At 56.3% G+C, this 16,367-nt stretch overlaps 1 protein-coding gene across 2 annotated transcripts in view; it reads right to left on the reverse strand.

Moving 5' to 3' along the window:
- The window catches only part of PITPNM3 (PITPNM family member 3), an 82,162-nt gene that overhangs the window by 11,082 nt on the left and 54,713 nt on the right, over positions 1 to 16,367 (reverse strand). For both annotated transcript variants that reach the window (XM_032497957.1, XM_032497959.1), the window contains 11 exons: positions 15,072 to 15,148; positions 14,489 to 14,724; positions 11,852 to 12,041; positions 11,360 to 11,482; positions 10,760 to 10,944; positions 8,212 to 8,384; positions 6,791 to 6,961; positions 5,381 to 5,575; positions 4,699 to 4,847; positions 2,122 to 2,238; positions 41 to 157 (listed from right to left, as the gene is read on the reverse strand). In XM_032497957.1, coding sequence (XP_032353848.1) covers positions 41 to 157; positions 2,122 to 2,238; positions 4,699 to 4,847; positions 5,381 to 5,575; positions 6,791 to 6,961; positions 8,212 to 8,384; positions 10,760 to 10,944; positions 11,360 to 11,482; positions 11,852 to 12,041; positions 14,489 to 14,724; positions 15,072 to 15,148 — 1,733 coding nt within the window. The remainder of the gene's footprint in view (positions 1 to 40; positions 158 to 2,121; positions 2,239 to 4,698; positions 4,848 to 5,380; positions 5,576 to 6,790; positions 6,962 to 8,211; positions 8,385 to 10,759; positions 10,945 to 11,359; positions 11,483 to 11,851; positions 12,042 to 14,488; positions 14,725 to 15,071; positions 15,149 to 16,367) is intronic.

The raw sequence follows: 16,367 nt of genomic DNA on the forward strand, positions 1-16,367 counted from the left end.
GCTGTGTGGTACCCAGGCGGGGATGGCCCAGCCTCCGTACCTTCTCTCCAGTCAGAGCCACCATGTCAAGGGGCCCGTACATGAAGCGTCCCACCAGGACCTGGGGGCCGTCTTCCGCAGCAATCACATCGTTGGCCCTGTGGTTGGCAGTGACGTTCTGGAAGGACAGAAACCAACTTTGCCTCTGCAAGGGGGCACGACCTTGCTTTGTCCTTCTACCACCCTCAGCATCGGCTGGAGGGATGTGCACCTGCCAAATCTTGCCTTCCTTCCTGTCAACTCCCACGAGAGTTTCCGAGACATGTCCCATTCGAACCCATGAGGAAAACAGACCCTTAGACCCTAATGTCGTCTCCAAGGAGCACTGGGTTCCTGGAGACCAGCATTCTCTGCTCCTGAGCCTCCCCATGGCCTGGAGGTACCAGCCAGTCCTCCAAGCCTGGCATCCTTCCAGTTGCCCAGATTGGAAGCTGTGGGTCACCCTCAGTTCTTCCTTCCACATCCCAGCTCTCGTCCAGTAGCCGTTTACCATCTGTCTTTTCTTCGTGGGAGATTCAAACGTACAAGAACAGACTGAACAGTGTAGGAAGCCTCCTGCGGCCGGCATCAGCCACAGACATTCTGGTTCCGTTCTTCCCTGGCTGGATCCCCAGCCCCGTCCCCAAGCCATACCAGATTATCCTGGAGCAATCGTGGACATCACGTTATCTGTCTTAACTTTGCCAACACCCACGTCCTTCTTCACAATTCATTCTGCAACTCAAAGGCCTACATTGGCCCTGATCGCCCCCACTCCACTTCATCCCCTCCAAGAAGCCCTCTGTGGACTCCCTGAAGAGTCCTCTCAATTCCCACGGTATTTTAATTCAACTCAACAAACATTTGCAGGCACCTCGTCCGCACTGGTCCCTGAGGACACAGAGAAGAACCCGTCATGGACACTGACCTGGAGACAGGCAAGTGGGGGATGCCAGCCCCCTTACAAGAACACTGGTGAGAGAAGAGTTGGTTCATGGAAAGAAACACACGGGAAGATAATGCCATAAAAAGGAATGAAGTACTGACACTGGCTACAACATGGATGAACTTTGAAAACATTGTGCTCAGCGAAAGAAGCCAGACACAAAGGACCACATGGTGGATGATTCCAGCATATGAAATGCCCAGAATAGGCAAATCTATAGAGACAGAAAGTACATGGCTGGTTTAGGGCTGAGGGGTGGGAAGAGGGGGATGACGGCTAAAGGGTAAGGGGTTTCTTTTGGAGGCGATGAAAATGTTCTAGAATTAACCACGATGACGGCTGCACACATCTATGAATATACGAAGATCCACTGAATTGCACATTTTAAGTGGGTGAATTGTATAAAATGTGGTTATGTCTCCATAAATATGTTTACCAAAAAAAAGCTGATTCGTGGAACCCTGATTACCTCCTGCCATTTAGGACTGTTCTGAGGCCCATGCCTGGTGTCCCCACAAGACTAGAAGTGCCCACCTCTGCAGGGCTCTGTTTGTACATCCCTCTGCCCCACTCCCTGGCAGGGCGTCTGGGACACAGTGGGCATTGACGATTGTTTGCTGAGTAAATAAATGAACGTATGCATACCAAACTCCTATTCATACTTCAATACCTTGCAGAGGTGACGCTTCTTCAGGGAAGCCCTGCATGGCCTGCCCTGACATTCCTTCTCTCCCTCTTCTTCCTAATCTGTGCTTCCCTCTCTCGTGACAAATGCCACACCAGGCTGTGAGCCCCTCGTTGGGGGAGGACTCTCTCAGACTCCATGTGCCCAAATGCAGAGGCCTAGCATATAGCACTCGCTCCATAATTGGCATCTCCTCACCATCCCCAGTGCCCTGGACCACCACCCATGGTGCTCCTATGGAGCCAGGCCACGGGGAACCAGCTCCACCACCTCACCTACTCCCCACCCCACCCCTACCTCCATTGCAGCCCTGGGCGCCTCGGCTAAGTGTGGATCCCACCACATATAAGCCCAGAGCTTCGAGGAACAAATCAAAGCCCTTCCCAGCCCAGTGGATGCCTCAACCCCCGGGGCAGCCCCACCTCCCTGAGGCCACAGCCCCCACCCAAGGGCGACTCCCACAAGCACATACCCGCAGCTTGACCTGGGTCCTCTTACGAAGCCACTTCTCACGGGGGTTGGCAGGGCTCAGTGCCGCGGGGTCCAAGCCAGCGCTCTCCTTGATGTTCACGCTCTCATAGCGCATCACCTGACAAACAGCCCAGCAGGACTCCGGGTCTGGTGGCTGGACTCCTCTCCCTCCTCCCCACGGTGTCAGGGCCCTCCCCAACACCGCCCCACCTCCCGGCCTGGGACCCTCAGGAGGCTGGGAGCCCCAGGATCTGCCTCTCTGCCCACCTGTCCTGACAGTGGGGGCCAGAGCGCTGTCTCTCAAATGCTCTGGCCTGGGAGGAGCAGAGTCTGCTCTCTACGCCCAAACCTAGAAGCCACCTGTGTCTCTACCCATTCTCTGCCTTCCCCATATGGTGGGTGACCCTTACCAACGGCCACCTGGAGCCCTGGTCCCAGCCCCACCCCTCCTACTCAAGAACATAGATGGAGCGAGCTCCCCTCTCAATCCTGTATGACTCATTAGTCCCACTCTACTGGATCAGTCTCCTCAGCATCTAAATATGCTGCAACAGTGGCCAAACAAGCAAACTCTCCTAGGACCCCTGTCCCGTGACCATCACATTTCCCTGTTCTCCCTGACAGCGGCATTCCACCCGAGACTCAACCTGTGTGATGTCTCCACTTCCCCCCACCTCCCCTCACCACCCAGTCCAGTCACTTCTGTCCCCACGGCCCCTGAAGCCATTCTTGCCAAGGCCCCATGACCTCCGTCCTGCCCAACTCAGAGGCCCACTCCCGTCTATCTGCTCTGCTTCTCTTCTGATCTCAAAAGACGTCCTCTTCCATTTCCTTCTGTGGTTCCTCCTCTCTCCCCCAGGAGCCCAGACTCCTCCCTGAACTTCCCTATCTGCAGGAACTCCCCTCCTATCTGGGATATTGTAATCTATAATAAGAAATATATATCTGGTCTCTGTTTAGTTTCTAGCACAAAGCTCCTAAAATCCTTGGAATTTTCTAAGTGAGAGGGACAAAGTTGTCTTTTGTTATATTATTGAGGTGATTTGACTGGTATCTAAGGACAGGGGCTGGTTGCCAGGAGAGCCAACCTTGTGACTGGAGGTTGGAACTTTCAGTCCCACACCCCCTACCCCCACCTCCGGGGAGGGGAGAGGGGCTAGAGGTTGGAGTTCAATCACCAGTGGCCAATGACTTCATCAATCACTTTTATGTAATGAAGCCTCCACAAAAACCCAAAAGCATGGGGTTCAGAGAGTTTCTGGGCTGGTGAACACGTGGAGGTTTGGAGATAGTGGTGCCCTCAGAGAGGGCGTGAAGTTGCAAGTCCCTCCCCCATACCTGGCCCCGGGCATCTCTTCCATCTGGGTCTTCCTGAGTTAAAGCCTTTTATAATAAACCAGGAATCTAGTAAAAGTAAACTGAGTTCTGTGAGCTGCCCAAGGAGAGGATTGTTGGAACCTCCGATCTATAGCAGGTCGATCAGAAGCCCAGGGGTTGGGTTGGGGAGGGCACAGCTGTAGGACTGAGCCCTTCCCCTGTGGGATCTGACGCTGTCTCCAGGCAGAGAATGTCAGAATTGAGCGAGATCAAAGGAAACACCCAGCTGGGGTCAGAGATTCGCTTGGTGTCGGGGAAAAAGCCCACAAGTGGGAACTGGCCTGAAGAGCAGGGCCGCCCGTCACTGGCTTTAAATGCCGCCCAAGCTCTGATGGCCCCGCGTTCTTATCTCTAAGCCTGACGTCTACCCTGAGCTCCGGATTCACCACTCGCCTTCCTTCCCACCATCCAACTAGCATCTCACCCCTCCCAGGTCCAGACGCAAGATGCGATGTCCCCCACCTCATCCAGCCCCGCCCTTCCAACCCTAGGACACTGCACTCCATAGTTACACAAGAGTGGAAACCAAGAGTCACCCGAGTCCCCTCTTTCCCTGGCAGCCCAGACATCGGCAGGTCCTGTCCCCAACAACTCACACCCAGCAGCTCCTTGGTACCTCCCCCACCAGCTCCCGAGCCCAAGCTGCCACCTCAAAGTCGGGCTCCTACGCCTGCCTCAGTGGGCTTCCCACTTACTCTCTTGCCCTCCAAACCACAGCCACAGAATTTCCTTCTAAAATACAGTCAGGTGGTATCTCTCCCTTGCTTACAACCCTGCAATGGCTTCTCACTGGACCCAGTATAATATGCACATCCTGACCTTGGCCATCAAGGCTGCACGTGATCCGACCCCCTCCCCCACCTCCTAGCCTCCCCTCCCCCACCCCAGGCTCTCTCTCAGTCGCTGGCCTCTCTGCTCAGCTATCTTACAGATGAGGACTCTGAGAGCCACAGGGGACCAGGCCTTGATGACTCCAGTCTCCAAGCTGAGACATGGGCACCTTCTCCTATGTGCGTCTATTTCATTTTCTAGAAAGTACCACACCAGTGGCGAGAAACCAGTGTTCCTTATGAAAACCATTGTCTGTCCATGTCACCGCCTGTCTGCCGTGCTCCAGTGTGCTCCCAGTGTCCCACATGGCCTGCAAGTTAACACTCTTCTCCAGAGAAGGCTGGGCCCTCCCAGGAAGGGCCCGCAGTACCTGTCTCAGGATGAAGGCCACCACATCCGTGGACTCCCAGTAGCTGGCGTGGAAGAGGTGGGGCAGAGCCACGGTGGGGAAGGCTGTCAGGACGTCGGGGCAGTACAGGGCATAGTCGATGCGCTTGGTGCCCCACCATTTAGCTGTGACTGTGGGGCCGAGAGGGAGGTGAGGACAGAGTGGCCCTCCCCCCAGACCTTGACACAAGGGGCAGTGTGGGACCCTGGGGCCCAGACCCAAGGATGGATGTGTCTCTCGGAGCACAAGTTTGAGGCCAGAGCACTCAGCTCAAAATGAGCCCGGGGAAACACATCATTCCCCCTCCACTGTCCACAACCCACCAGCCCCGTCCCCCACCCACCCTGCTGCAAACTGGTCCCCATGATGGGGGCTGGACCCACGGAGATGTCCACAGTCTCACACCCCAGGTCAGCAGGGATTCCCAAGGGGAACACTGAACGTTGGAATTAGGGTTCTGGCTGAGGATAGCACTCAGCTGAAGCCTGGCAAGGTCATGGCTTGGTCCGTGGTCAGAGGTCAAAGTTCTCTCCAGCTCAGTCTGGATTTCTTTTTCCCCTCCTCCCCTGCCCTCCCTCTGCAGCCCTGGCAGTGAACCAGCGGCCACCTAGAGGAAGGGCCCTCTCCCACAAATCCAGGCAGGGCCTGGGAGACCCTCACTCACTGCGGGAGGCGCCCATGGGGGCCAGGCTGTCCGAGGACTCCGAGCTCTCGCTGTGGGAGCTGCCCTGGCTCATCCTCCTCCCAGGGCGCTGGGATCTTGGGGCCGGAGGGGGCGAGGTGGGGGCGTCCAGGAGCGGCGGGCTGCCCCGGGAGCTGCCCTCCAGGAAGAGGGAGCCGTGGGTGTGCAGGGCGTCAGCTGGAGGCGGAATTTCATAGTCAAGGCCTGGCCTGCTCACTCACCTGCCCAAAGGGCAGCCTGCACCTCTCACCACCCGGGGCCTGTCAGGACCCCTTCACCATAGTACACTGTTCATTTCACCTCCTCTAAGCTTCGGGTTACTCAGGCACAAGTCAGGGTCCCAATCATCATGTCCACCCTCAATAGAGCTGCGAGGGACGCCTCTGGGACACTGGCCCCAAAAGCACCAGCCGAGGTCACAGGTGACACATAACCTCGTGCTCTGGGCCAGAGGATGGTGGCTGAGCCTGGAAATGAGTGGGGCCTCCAGCCTCGGAGTTAGGACACCCTCTGGGGGCGGGGGATGCCCTCACCAAAGAGGGATACATTATAGGACAGGGGAGGGAGGTTTGAGAGCCCCTTCTATCGACGGAATCTGACAAAACAGGACTTTGGAAATTAAGTCTCCATTGAAATGGGGGCTGGGGGAGAAGCTGGGCTTCAATCCTGAATGAGCCACACACACAGCATCCCTGTCCCCCAAGTCTGGCCCAAGCCTCTGAACAGGCTCTGGCTCAACTTCCTGAACTGGGGTACAGAGCCAAGGCTCTGATCACCAAGCCCCTGACTGTCCATTACAGGCTTCCTCGTGGCCTCACCCTGGCCCGTGCCCAGCTCACCCCACTTGAGCCCCAGAGGCCACTGGCCCTCCCCCAAACCCACCTGCCCTTGCTCCTGCTATTCCCTCCACTGAGAAGAGCCCTCCAACTCCCATCCTCCAGCTCTTCTCCACCTGTCCAAATGCCTTGGTTGGAAGATGCCTCTTCCGGGAAGCCGCCTCTTCCGGGAAGCCCACCAGGATGACACACTCCCTGCCTTGCACCTCCAGAGTCGAGGTTGGGCACTGGGACGAGCACTCAGCATGGATCCCTGATTTGCAATCAGGTCTGAGTATTATTGCTGGCCCCCAGCCATGGAGGCAGGTCAGGGGGCGGAGCCCAAAGATGCAGCCTACAGGGCAATTCTCACACAGGTGGGCTGCTCGAAGGCACGTGACTCGGCTGTTTTCCTGTTCTCCTTTTGCCCCAGAGCACACAGACCTTGCTCAGGTGAGTCTAGTCATTCTACCAGCTAACAGCTTGGAGGGGCTGTACCAGAGAAGGTGGCCCTGGAGTGCTGCCTGCCTGGGGCCCAGCCTCCAGTTCAGCGCACAGTCTCACCCAGAGCACCTACCGAGGAGGAGGGACTGTCCGTCGCCCAGTGGGAACCTCTGGTAACGGGGCACACTGACAGGTGGCACCAGGTGGAACTTGGGCTCCAGCAGTGGCTCAAGCCGGGAGGCCGAGGGGTCTGCACAGTGGAAGAAGCTGTAGAGCTGGCTGCAGGCAGGACGTACCTGGAAACCTGGGTGGAGTAAGAGGATACACGGGGGGGGGGGGCTTGAGCACCCACTCCCCAGCCCTAGGAGGCTCCCTTGAGTGCAGCTTTGAGTAGCCTACTCTGCTCAAGAACCTGCCATGGCTCCCTGCTACCAACAGGATCAAAGCCGTTACATTCAGCTTGGCATTCAAGGCTGTGCCAATCTGCCCCATCTAGAAGCATGGCTTAGGCACCCAGCACTGCAGCCATGGTGGACCTCGATGACCCCCCAGCCAGGCCTGCTGCTTTCATTTTTCATGCCTTTGCTCAAGCTGCCCCCCCTCCTAGCAGGACTCCCTCCCCTACTTCCATTGGTCAGATTTTTAAATTCCTCCAGCTGCCACTTAATTGCTACCTGATCTATGAAGCCAACTCAGGCTGATCTGTCAGTTGGGATCAGCTGCCCCTTCCTTGCAACAGGTTCAGTTCCCAGGCCTGGTAGTAAGTATTTAGTTTGCCGGAGCTGGCAGAACACTTCTCTCATTGACCAGCAGGTGTCACCACTGAGACCGCCTCATCAGTGCACCTCCCTGTCCCACTCGTCAGGGGACTGGATGGTCTAGCATCCAGGGAGCCCTGGGGTTCCTTAGTAACGTTCAGGGCGGCCACGGGATTCTGCCTCCTCTCTCCACTTCAACCCAAGCCGCTCCCTTCTTATCTGTTCCATACTGTAGGTTGTTGATAAGCTTTGATGCAAAAGCTGTTTGAGAAGCCCTGATCCATTGTCCTCCCAGGTGCCTCTAGCCTCTTAAATCCTCAGAGTCATTACTAAACCTTCTGCTGGTACAAATCACTTCTGTATTTTAGAGGAATGGAGGTGGTGATTGGGCAGAAAGCATTCAAGGCCGTGAGGACTGCAAGAGCAAAGGCACTGTGGTGAGCCTGGGGGTCTGTAGGGGGCAGTAAGACTGACCTGGCTGCAGTGGGTCTGCTTAGGCACTGGGGAGATGCAGTAGGGCTTCTCTCCCCAGAGAGCATGGCAACAGGACAATGGGGGCACAAATCAGCCCAGGTCATGTGACAGGGGCAGTGAAATCCATCAGGGCTGCCTCACCTTTGCCCCATCTGTGGAAACTGCCCCGCTCTCCCTCCTCCCCCAAATCCTTTTCTCTCCTCTCTCTCCATCTACCCCTACTCTGTGACCCACCCTGTCCCCACTCTCCCCAGTTTCAGGCCCTGACACAGTGGCCTAGTGACACAAAGGCATCTCAGGCCCCGGCCTGTACCACACCCACCATCCAGCCCCGGCAGCACCGTCCTCCGCATGGCCAGGACCAGGCCCAGGGGCGAGCCGAAGAGGAAGAAATCGGACACATCAAAATCCAAGCGGCCCAGGCTGACCTCAGGGAGCTGGGGCCCTCCGGCCGCAGGGGGCTCGGCCTCATCCTTCAGGACGCTGGAGTGGATGCTGCCCGAGGGAGGAAGACACAGGAGTGCAGGTTAGGGGAGGACCGAGCGTGTGGGAGTGTGCACTTAGCAGTCTGCGTGTGCAGCGCCCAGCTCTCCACCTCTGGAGCAGGGGTCAGACCCGGAGTCCACCTGCTGTGTCAGCCACATGAGTTGGTGACCATCTCAGTATCCACCACCAAGGCCTGGCCAACATTCGGCCAACTTTTCTGTCAAGGGCCAGATACTAAATATTTCAGACTTTGGGGGCCATGTGGCCTCCAACACATCTACTTAACTCTGCCACAAGGCATGCAAGCAGCCATAGACGAGACACAAACACGGGTGGCCATGATCCAGTAAAACTGTCTTCACTAAAACTGACTGAGGACCTGAAAACCGAAGCCTCCTCCACACTGGCAGGCCTGCCCCATCGTGCTGGTCTTGTGCTGGCCAGCCTGAGTTCCTTCCCTGTCCAGCAGAGAAGCCCAGCCTGGCCAGTCTACAGACCAGCTGGGTGATGTCGGTCCTGCCAGAGTTAGGGCTTTCATTGTAACTGATGTTCCAGGCAACCCACAGACACAGATGCAAACAGCTGGGTCTTCCCTCCCCTCCAGCCGGTAGAAGAAGCAGAGCTTAGAGAGAAAAACCTGAGACACACAGAATTCCAACCATTCCCATCCGATTGTCCCAAAGAGTTCAAAGTTGACGTTTAGCCACAGACCCAGAGCCAGCTGCCGAGAATGAGCAAGAAAACTGGGGACCTCCCTGACCTTCCAGCTGCACGCAGGTACCGCTCAGGGGTGAAGAAAATTCCATGGGATGGATGATCTATGAATCCATTAACTGAATGCAAATTCCACTAAAATACTCAGGCTGGAGGAGAAAGGCAATTTTAGAAATACCAATCCAAATAATAGGTGCGAGCCCGCCATCCTCTGTGGGTGAGGGAGGGTCTGGGCAGTTGAAGCTGAATCCCCGCACTCCCTCTGCCTCTCGCAGTGCGAGCATCTTGCAGTGAGGACAGCGACCTGGTGTCGAACAATGCATATTTCATGTACAGCGTGGTCCCTAAACACACACCAACTACTTAATTGCCAAAGAAACAGCCATCTGTCCCTAAACCAGAGGGAAAAGCTGGCGGTGTTGGACCAGCTACCGAGAGACTCCAACTTCATGTCACTCTCCAAATCCCTGAAAGGATTTTTCAAGGATGAAGAAATGTTCTGATTTTTTACCTTGCAACCTGACTTGAAATGTAGCTGCTTTTCTAAAGGATAATCTTTCAGGGGGACTTTAAATAGAGATTTAAATATGCAGAGCATTTGACATAATAATTCCTCTTCCAGGAATCTATCCAAACAAGAAAACCCTAATATATACATTAATATTTATGCACAAAATGTTAGTGGAGTGTTGTTTATACTTGCAAAGAATCGGAAAAAGCTAAAGTGTCCAGTTACCAGGACGACGGAAGATGTTATCCTTTCACTCAATAAAATATTATTAAGAATACTTACCAAGTATTTTTAATTATCTGAGGAAAAGATCACAATATAAGAAGAGTTTTTTTAAGTAAAACTATATGCAAAGCAGGTAAAAAAAATATACTGAAAGGCAAACTCCAAAGCATTAGCAGTGAGAAAAGGATATATTTTCCAAATGTCATAATGACCTCATGCTACTTATCATCTGGGTCAAAAAGAAGGAGGGAGGGGGGAAGGAGAGGATCGAGGAGAAAGGGAAGAAAAAAGGAGGCATTCCTTCCAGTCTGGATCTATGTTTAATACCCATTTGAATCCTAAGTGTTCAGAGAATTCATGTCACCAGTGTCCATCAACACGTCTTGTCTAGACGGTTAAGGGGTGGAGAGTTCCATGGGGACCTGGCTGGCCTTTGAATAACAGGGTATTGGGTGCTGGGCACTGGGAGACCGAAATGCTGACCCCAGCCCTCCAGTAACTGGCTGTGTGTGATCCCAAGAAAGTCCCTGATCTACTTGGCCCCTGCAGCCCCATCTGGGAATTACTAAGAACACAATACTAAGAAATACTAAGAAACACAAAACACACCTACATCTGTTCTTTCACCAGATTCTTAAAACAATCCGTGAAGGAGGCGGGGGTGGCATTATACCCTTTCTGCGAGACCGACTGTGCCGGTCTCTGCAAGTTGGGGTGCAGCTGGGACGGCATGCCGAGTCCCGGGTCTCAGCACAGGGTCCGTGGGGGAGTGGCCTTGGTCCCAGCATTTCAGCGCCAGTCTCTGGTCCCCCCACCCACCCCGTGGAAGGGCCTGGGATGCATGACTGGTCACAGGTCTCCCAGATGACTCTGGGCCAAGGTCCTCTCCCCCGGTTGCTTTGCTAGCAGGCAGGCAGGCACAGGGAGCGGTTACCTTGATAGGAAGGTGTGATGCTGGGTGATGGCCTCGCAGTCATAGGTGGAGGAGTCACTCTGTTTCCGTGGCAATGGCCTCTTGGGCTCATCATCCTCCAACACGCTGGAGACGTCGATGCTGCTTTTGCTGAGACGCTTGCTGCCGGCCAGACTGCAGTCTTCCTCCATCACAACTGGGGTGTCCTTTGCGGCCAAGCAGAGGACAGGAGGGTGCTTTGGTCACTGGAGACTCTGGGGCCCCGCCTCCTCCCCCAGCACAAATGAACCCCTTTCTCCTAAGACTCCTTCCAAAAGGAGCCACAACACAGTAATGGTGGGATTTTAGGCACAGGGCTGTGCCCCAGGTCCAAAGGACTCAGAGACCCAGTGGGAATTTGGACAGCCGTCGGGGGACCTAACCCTAAATGGACGTCAGTTTCCTCACCTGTAATGACAATCTTGCTACTCTTGTGGGACGGTGATACGATACTTTGTAACCTGGCTGTCACGGCACAAACAGGAAGGGCTAGTACTCCCCCAGGAGAGGCCCTGCTCCCTGGGGGCCGGGGCGGGGCTCCCAAGGACAGACCCTCCCCCACTGCCACCCTCCCGCCCGCACCTGGGTGCTGCTGATGCTCCCCTTCCGGCTGCAGCTGCCAGGACTGTCACCCGCGGGCCCTGCGCTGTAGCAGATGGCGTCGAAGGCCAGGAGGCCCCCCACACAGTCCCCGATGAGACACACCTGGAGAAGGCAGAGCTGGGGCTGCAGACCTGCCCACTGCTGGCCCCTCACCCCCACACCCAGCCAGAGCCTGGCCCAGGGAGGCCCTGAGAGTCCCAGTAAGGGGACAGGAAGGTCAGCCTAAGGATGGGGACCAGGCTAGGGTCAGGGTTCATATCTAGCCAGGGATTGGCATGCACTCAAAAGCAGAACCCAGATGTTGGCCTCAATTTTCCTATCTGTAAAATGAGGACAAATCCAAAGATCTCAAAAGCCTCCTCGGATCTCAGAAGCTCCAGCTCCAGAACCGCCTGGTCTAGATCTTTCAGGCAGATCCCAGCCTCTCTCCGGGCAGGGACCAGGACGGGGAGGGGAGGGCTGCTGTCCTACCTGCCCACTGAAGCCAATCCCATCAGGGGATTTGAGGAACTCTGCGTAGACCTGGTTGGCTCGCTCGATGACGGTGGCAACAGCATCTTGGTACTGCGGGGAGGAGATGGCCAATAGGGGCAGGGCGGCCAGAGGGACGTGGTCCTGGCTGGTGTTGAGACAGCCCTCGTCGTGGCTGTAGGGGTTCAGGCTGCAGACAGGGGGCCAAGGTGAGCCCAGCAGGGATCAGGCAGAGGGGGTGGGCTTGGGGCTGCGGACGGGGCAAGAGAGAGCACGTGCTGGCCAAGCATTGGGCCTTTGGCTTGGGGACTCTTCAGGAGGACCCAGGCAGGAGCCAGAAGAGCCAAAAGCACAGGCCATGGGGCTTTGCAGAAAAGTCTGTGACCCCAGAAAGGACTAAGAGAGCCTTCCCACATAGCATCCCCACTGCCAGGGGGTTGACTGTCCAGCCCATACATGGGCCCCCTCACTTCCCTGCCTCCCTCTCTCTGGGCAGCTCAGCCCCATCTGGGACCAGCTCCCAGCTGCCTGTGCCTGCCCTCACCCCCACCCATACTACCTCTGTCCCCTGGGGCGTGGGACCCAGATGGCGGGGAGGGACAGCAGAGGCAAGGACTGTAGGCACACCCCTACCCAGATCCTGCCCTTACCCCATCGTCGAGCTCAGATTGACCCAGGGCCCAAAACTAATCCCACTAGGGACCTGATGGAAACTGGGGCAGGTGACAGGACTCAAGGCACCCTGGGCAGGTGGCAGAGCCCTCATGGTGGGCCAGGCGGGCCTAACAGCCATTCCTCATCTCCAAAGAACACAAATTAGAGGAAACAGCCCTCGATTGCAGCCGGAGAGATTTTAATTAGCTGAGAAAGAGCTCCCTCCCAGCGGTGATTAGGGGTGATTGATGGCCCAGCAAGGCGCTGCCTGGGGGAGAGGGGTGGCCCCTCTCGCTGTCCTCTCCAGTGGCCGTCGGGCCATTCGTCTTCCTGGAGATCAGGCCTGGGCTGGGTAACCCAGCTCTGGAGGTCAGATATCCTAGGGGCGAGGGGGTGCAGTGCCCTGAGATTGATTGTGCAGGAACACAATTAACTCCCGATTGTTGGAGTGTGATGAACGGAGCCTTCATTCAGCTCAGCTTCCCAAACTCGCTGCTGAGCAAAAGCCTGGAGCGAGTGGAGATGCAGATTCCAGGGCTCTGCCCCTCCTGACTCAGAAGTCCCAGGGGGAGGCCCAGCTGCCCAGCAGTTTAACAAAAATCACAGCAGGGATCTGGGCCGTTAACCAGGTTGGAGAACCATGCTCCTTCCCGACCTAATCTCCTTCCTTGTCACTCTGACTGAGACCTGTCCAGAACGTGTTCAGGGAACACGGATAAATCAGAGACGGGTCTCTGCTCCCCATCCAGAGGGCAGGGGACACTTTCCTTTCTCTCACAGAGGGGAAAAATGAGACCCAGAGCATCCACTCCCACTCCCCCAGGGAGCTGGCACCAGGCTAGGGGGTCTCTTTCCACCCTCTCCCGAACCCCACGTGGTTGGGGGCTCCTTGCTGCAGAAGCTGTGAAAGGAGGTGAGGGGCGGGACAGAGATGCTGCTGGCTTCCCTTCTGCTGGGACTGCAGAAAGTTCCCGGCTCCAGTCCCAGCCATTGGCCACACACTCTACTAGATGCAGGTGCTCAGGGTCGTCTTTGCCTGCACCGCTTCTGAGCAGCCAGGGCCCCCACCTGGTTCCAGACACCCACCTCCAGCTGGTTCAACAGGACAGGCACCTGGGGAGCACAGGAGGGAGCCCTCGGGGCCTGGAGTAGGGTCAGAATGTCTCAGAGGCCCCCAGGTCCTGAGGGGCCTCCCCTCTTCCTCTCTAGCCCACTGACCACCGATGGACAGACTGCCTTCTCTCCTCCAAGGACGGTGATCTGAGTCACGGCTAATCCCCATGCCCTGCTAGGTGCTTCACATACATAAGCACACCGAAGCCTCACAAAAACTCCAGGAGGTGGTTATTACCATGGTCATCCCCATTTTACAGATGAGGAAACTGAGACAGGGAGAGGATAAACAACTTCCCCCAGGTCACAAAGCCGGAACTCAAATTCAGGCTGATCGGAGAGCCCACACCCTTAACCAGGTTATGCTACTCTCAAAGCACACTCAAAAGTCACCTCCTCCAGGAAGCCTCCCTGGCCCTCTCTCTGAATGTCCACTGTGCCCCGTGCCACCTCCATCATAGCACACATCCCTACTGGCTCTAATTATGTGGCTCAAAAGTAGGGCTGCCTGGGTTTAACTCCTAGGTCCATCAGCTGGGTTACTCTGTGGGAAATTGCTTAACTTCTCAATGCCTCAGCTTCCTTATCTGTGCCGAGACCTGGCCCCCCTGCGCACAGGAAGTGGATCTGAGCTCTCTCTCATAAGAAACCAGCACCACCCAGCCCCGGGCAGAGGAGGACTCAGTGGGCAGTTGTAACTGCTTTGGACTCTTGCTGACCACCTCCCACCAGTGATGCTCGTGGTCAGTCAGGGTCTGACATCCCACAGAGGCACCCACCTGCCCACAACGTACCGCATGGCAGGGGCAGCCCCTCCGCTTAGTCCCGCACCCGCCCCCCGCCAGGCCATACAAGCAGAAAGGGACTTACTTGGAGACAAGTGAGAAAGCCTCAGAGCAGATGGCAGGACAGGAGACGAACTTGATGAGGATGTGGCCCAGGGCTGCGGGGAAGTGGGCACGCGTGACCTTCTCCAGCACGGAGCTGAAGGTGTGGATGTCGGCCACCTTGCAGGATGGGTCCCCTGAGCCCGTGTCCAGGATGTTCCCCCCGTGCAGCACCAGCAGGAGGACGTGTGTCTTGCAGGAGCGCTGCGGGCAGCCTTCCTGAGGGGGACACCAGTTGGGATAGAGAGCCGGGCACAGGGAGACAGGGGGCGGGAGGCACACAGAGAATCACAACCACACAGGGGGACTCTGACGGCACCCCACTCTGCACTCAGAGTGAGGGGGCACAAGCTACCAGGAGGGCAAGCCCCTCCGTGTTAGGGTGGGAAGAGTCCCAAGAGACCCTTCTTGTTTGTATGGGAGCCAGAAGCCCAGAGACGGACAGGGAGCAGCCAAGGTCACACAGCAAGTCAAATGAAGAGCTGGGTGAAAACTGGGTGGCTTGAGGCTCTTCCCAACATCCTGGCCATAGAGGTGGCCCAGACACCCTCAGAAACCCAGCCCACCTCGCTGTCTTCATGGATCTCGATGCTTCCCTGGGCTGGGAACCTCTGTCTTCTCAAGGAAACCCGGTACAGTTCTCCTGTGGGGGGAACAGAGGACTCAGCATCTCCAGGCCTCTCTCATGGTGGCCAGACCTTCTTCAGGGCCCAGCCGGCACGAGGCCTGGGCTCCACAGGTGAGCTGGAATGAGAGTCTGGAGCAAAGGGGAGTCACGCCGCCGCCGAGGCCCCGCCGCCAACATCCACGCAACCTGAAACCTTCCTCCTCCCGAGGAAAGGTAGGCCAGCACGGGTGCTGTCCCTGAGGCCAGGCAGGAGCCATCCTGCGTTCTTATCAGTAATGACAACAACAGGACGAGTGTCGCCTGGTGACTCCCACTTCCAGTTACGAGTGGGAACTTGGACCAAGCATCCCTCTGAGAACAGCTAGAGGAGCTGGATAAAATCATTTAGTAAAGACCCATTTGAAGCTCTCAAAGCAATAGCACGGCCTTAAATAACGGGAGCCCAGTCCAGAGGAGGTGGCTCCTCTGAGAGGCAAGGCCAGCATTTGGTGGCCATCACGCATGAGCTTCAGGGTGCAGCTGGCCACTGCCAGAAATGCCTTCCTTGTGTCTCTCAGCTGCCACCTCCTCCTCCAGGAAGCGCTTTTCGGCATCCAGTCCTCCTTGAGCTCTCATTCCTCTAACACAGGGATCTGTAAACCACAGCCTTGCACCGTATCCGGTCTGCTGCTTGTTTTTATCAATAAAGTTTTATTGAGACGCAGCCAGCTCTTTCCTTGACGTATTGTCTGTGGCTGCTTTTGTGCCGCAGTGGCGGAGTTAAGTATTTGCCACAGAGTCCTTACAGCCTGCAAAGCCTAAAATAGGTACTCTCTGACCCTTTACAGAACAGTTCATCTGATCTAACACCCATGGATTTAGGAATCTAAATGTCCCTACATTGGGTTCTCAGGTGGAGAGAGGCCTCAAAGACATCCAGTGGCCCTCACTGCCCACTCAGGGATGCCTGCCATCCTGAGGAATCCTCACCTCCTCTCCTGTCTCCTCGTGAGAAGGATGCTTATTTTCTCTGTGTGGCTGAACTACACAGCTAGACTGTGAACCCCTTGTTTGCCTGCAGTGACGGGGAACTCACTCATCTCTTAAAGCAGCCCTTTCTCCTTCCCACTCCACCCTCAGCCCCTGCCCCGAGCCAGGAGTCACAGCTGGGAAGGGTCCTTTCCCGGGGCCTTGTGGGCAACCCCGGGTAGGTGTGGGTGGGAGCCCTGGCCAATGGCTGCTTCTGAGTCAACAT

The sequence above is a fragment of the Camelus ferus genome, chromosome 16, assembly GCF_009834535.1.
Source record: "Camelus ferus isolate YT-003-E chromosome 16, BCGSAC_Cfer_1.0, whole genome shotgun sequence".
NCBI lineage: Eukaryota > Metazoa > Chordata > Mammalia > Artiodactyla > Camelidae > Camelus > Camelus ferus.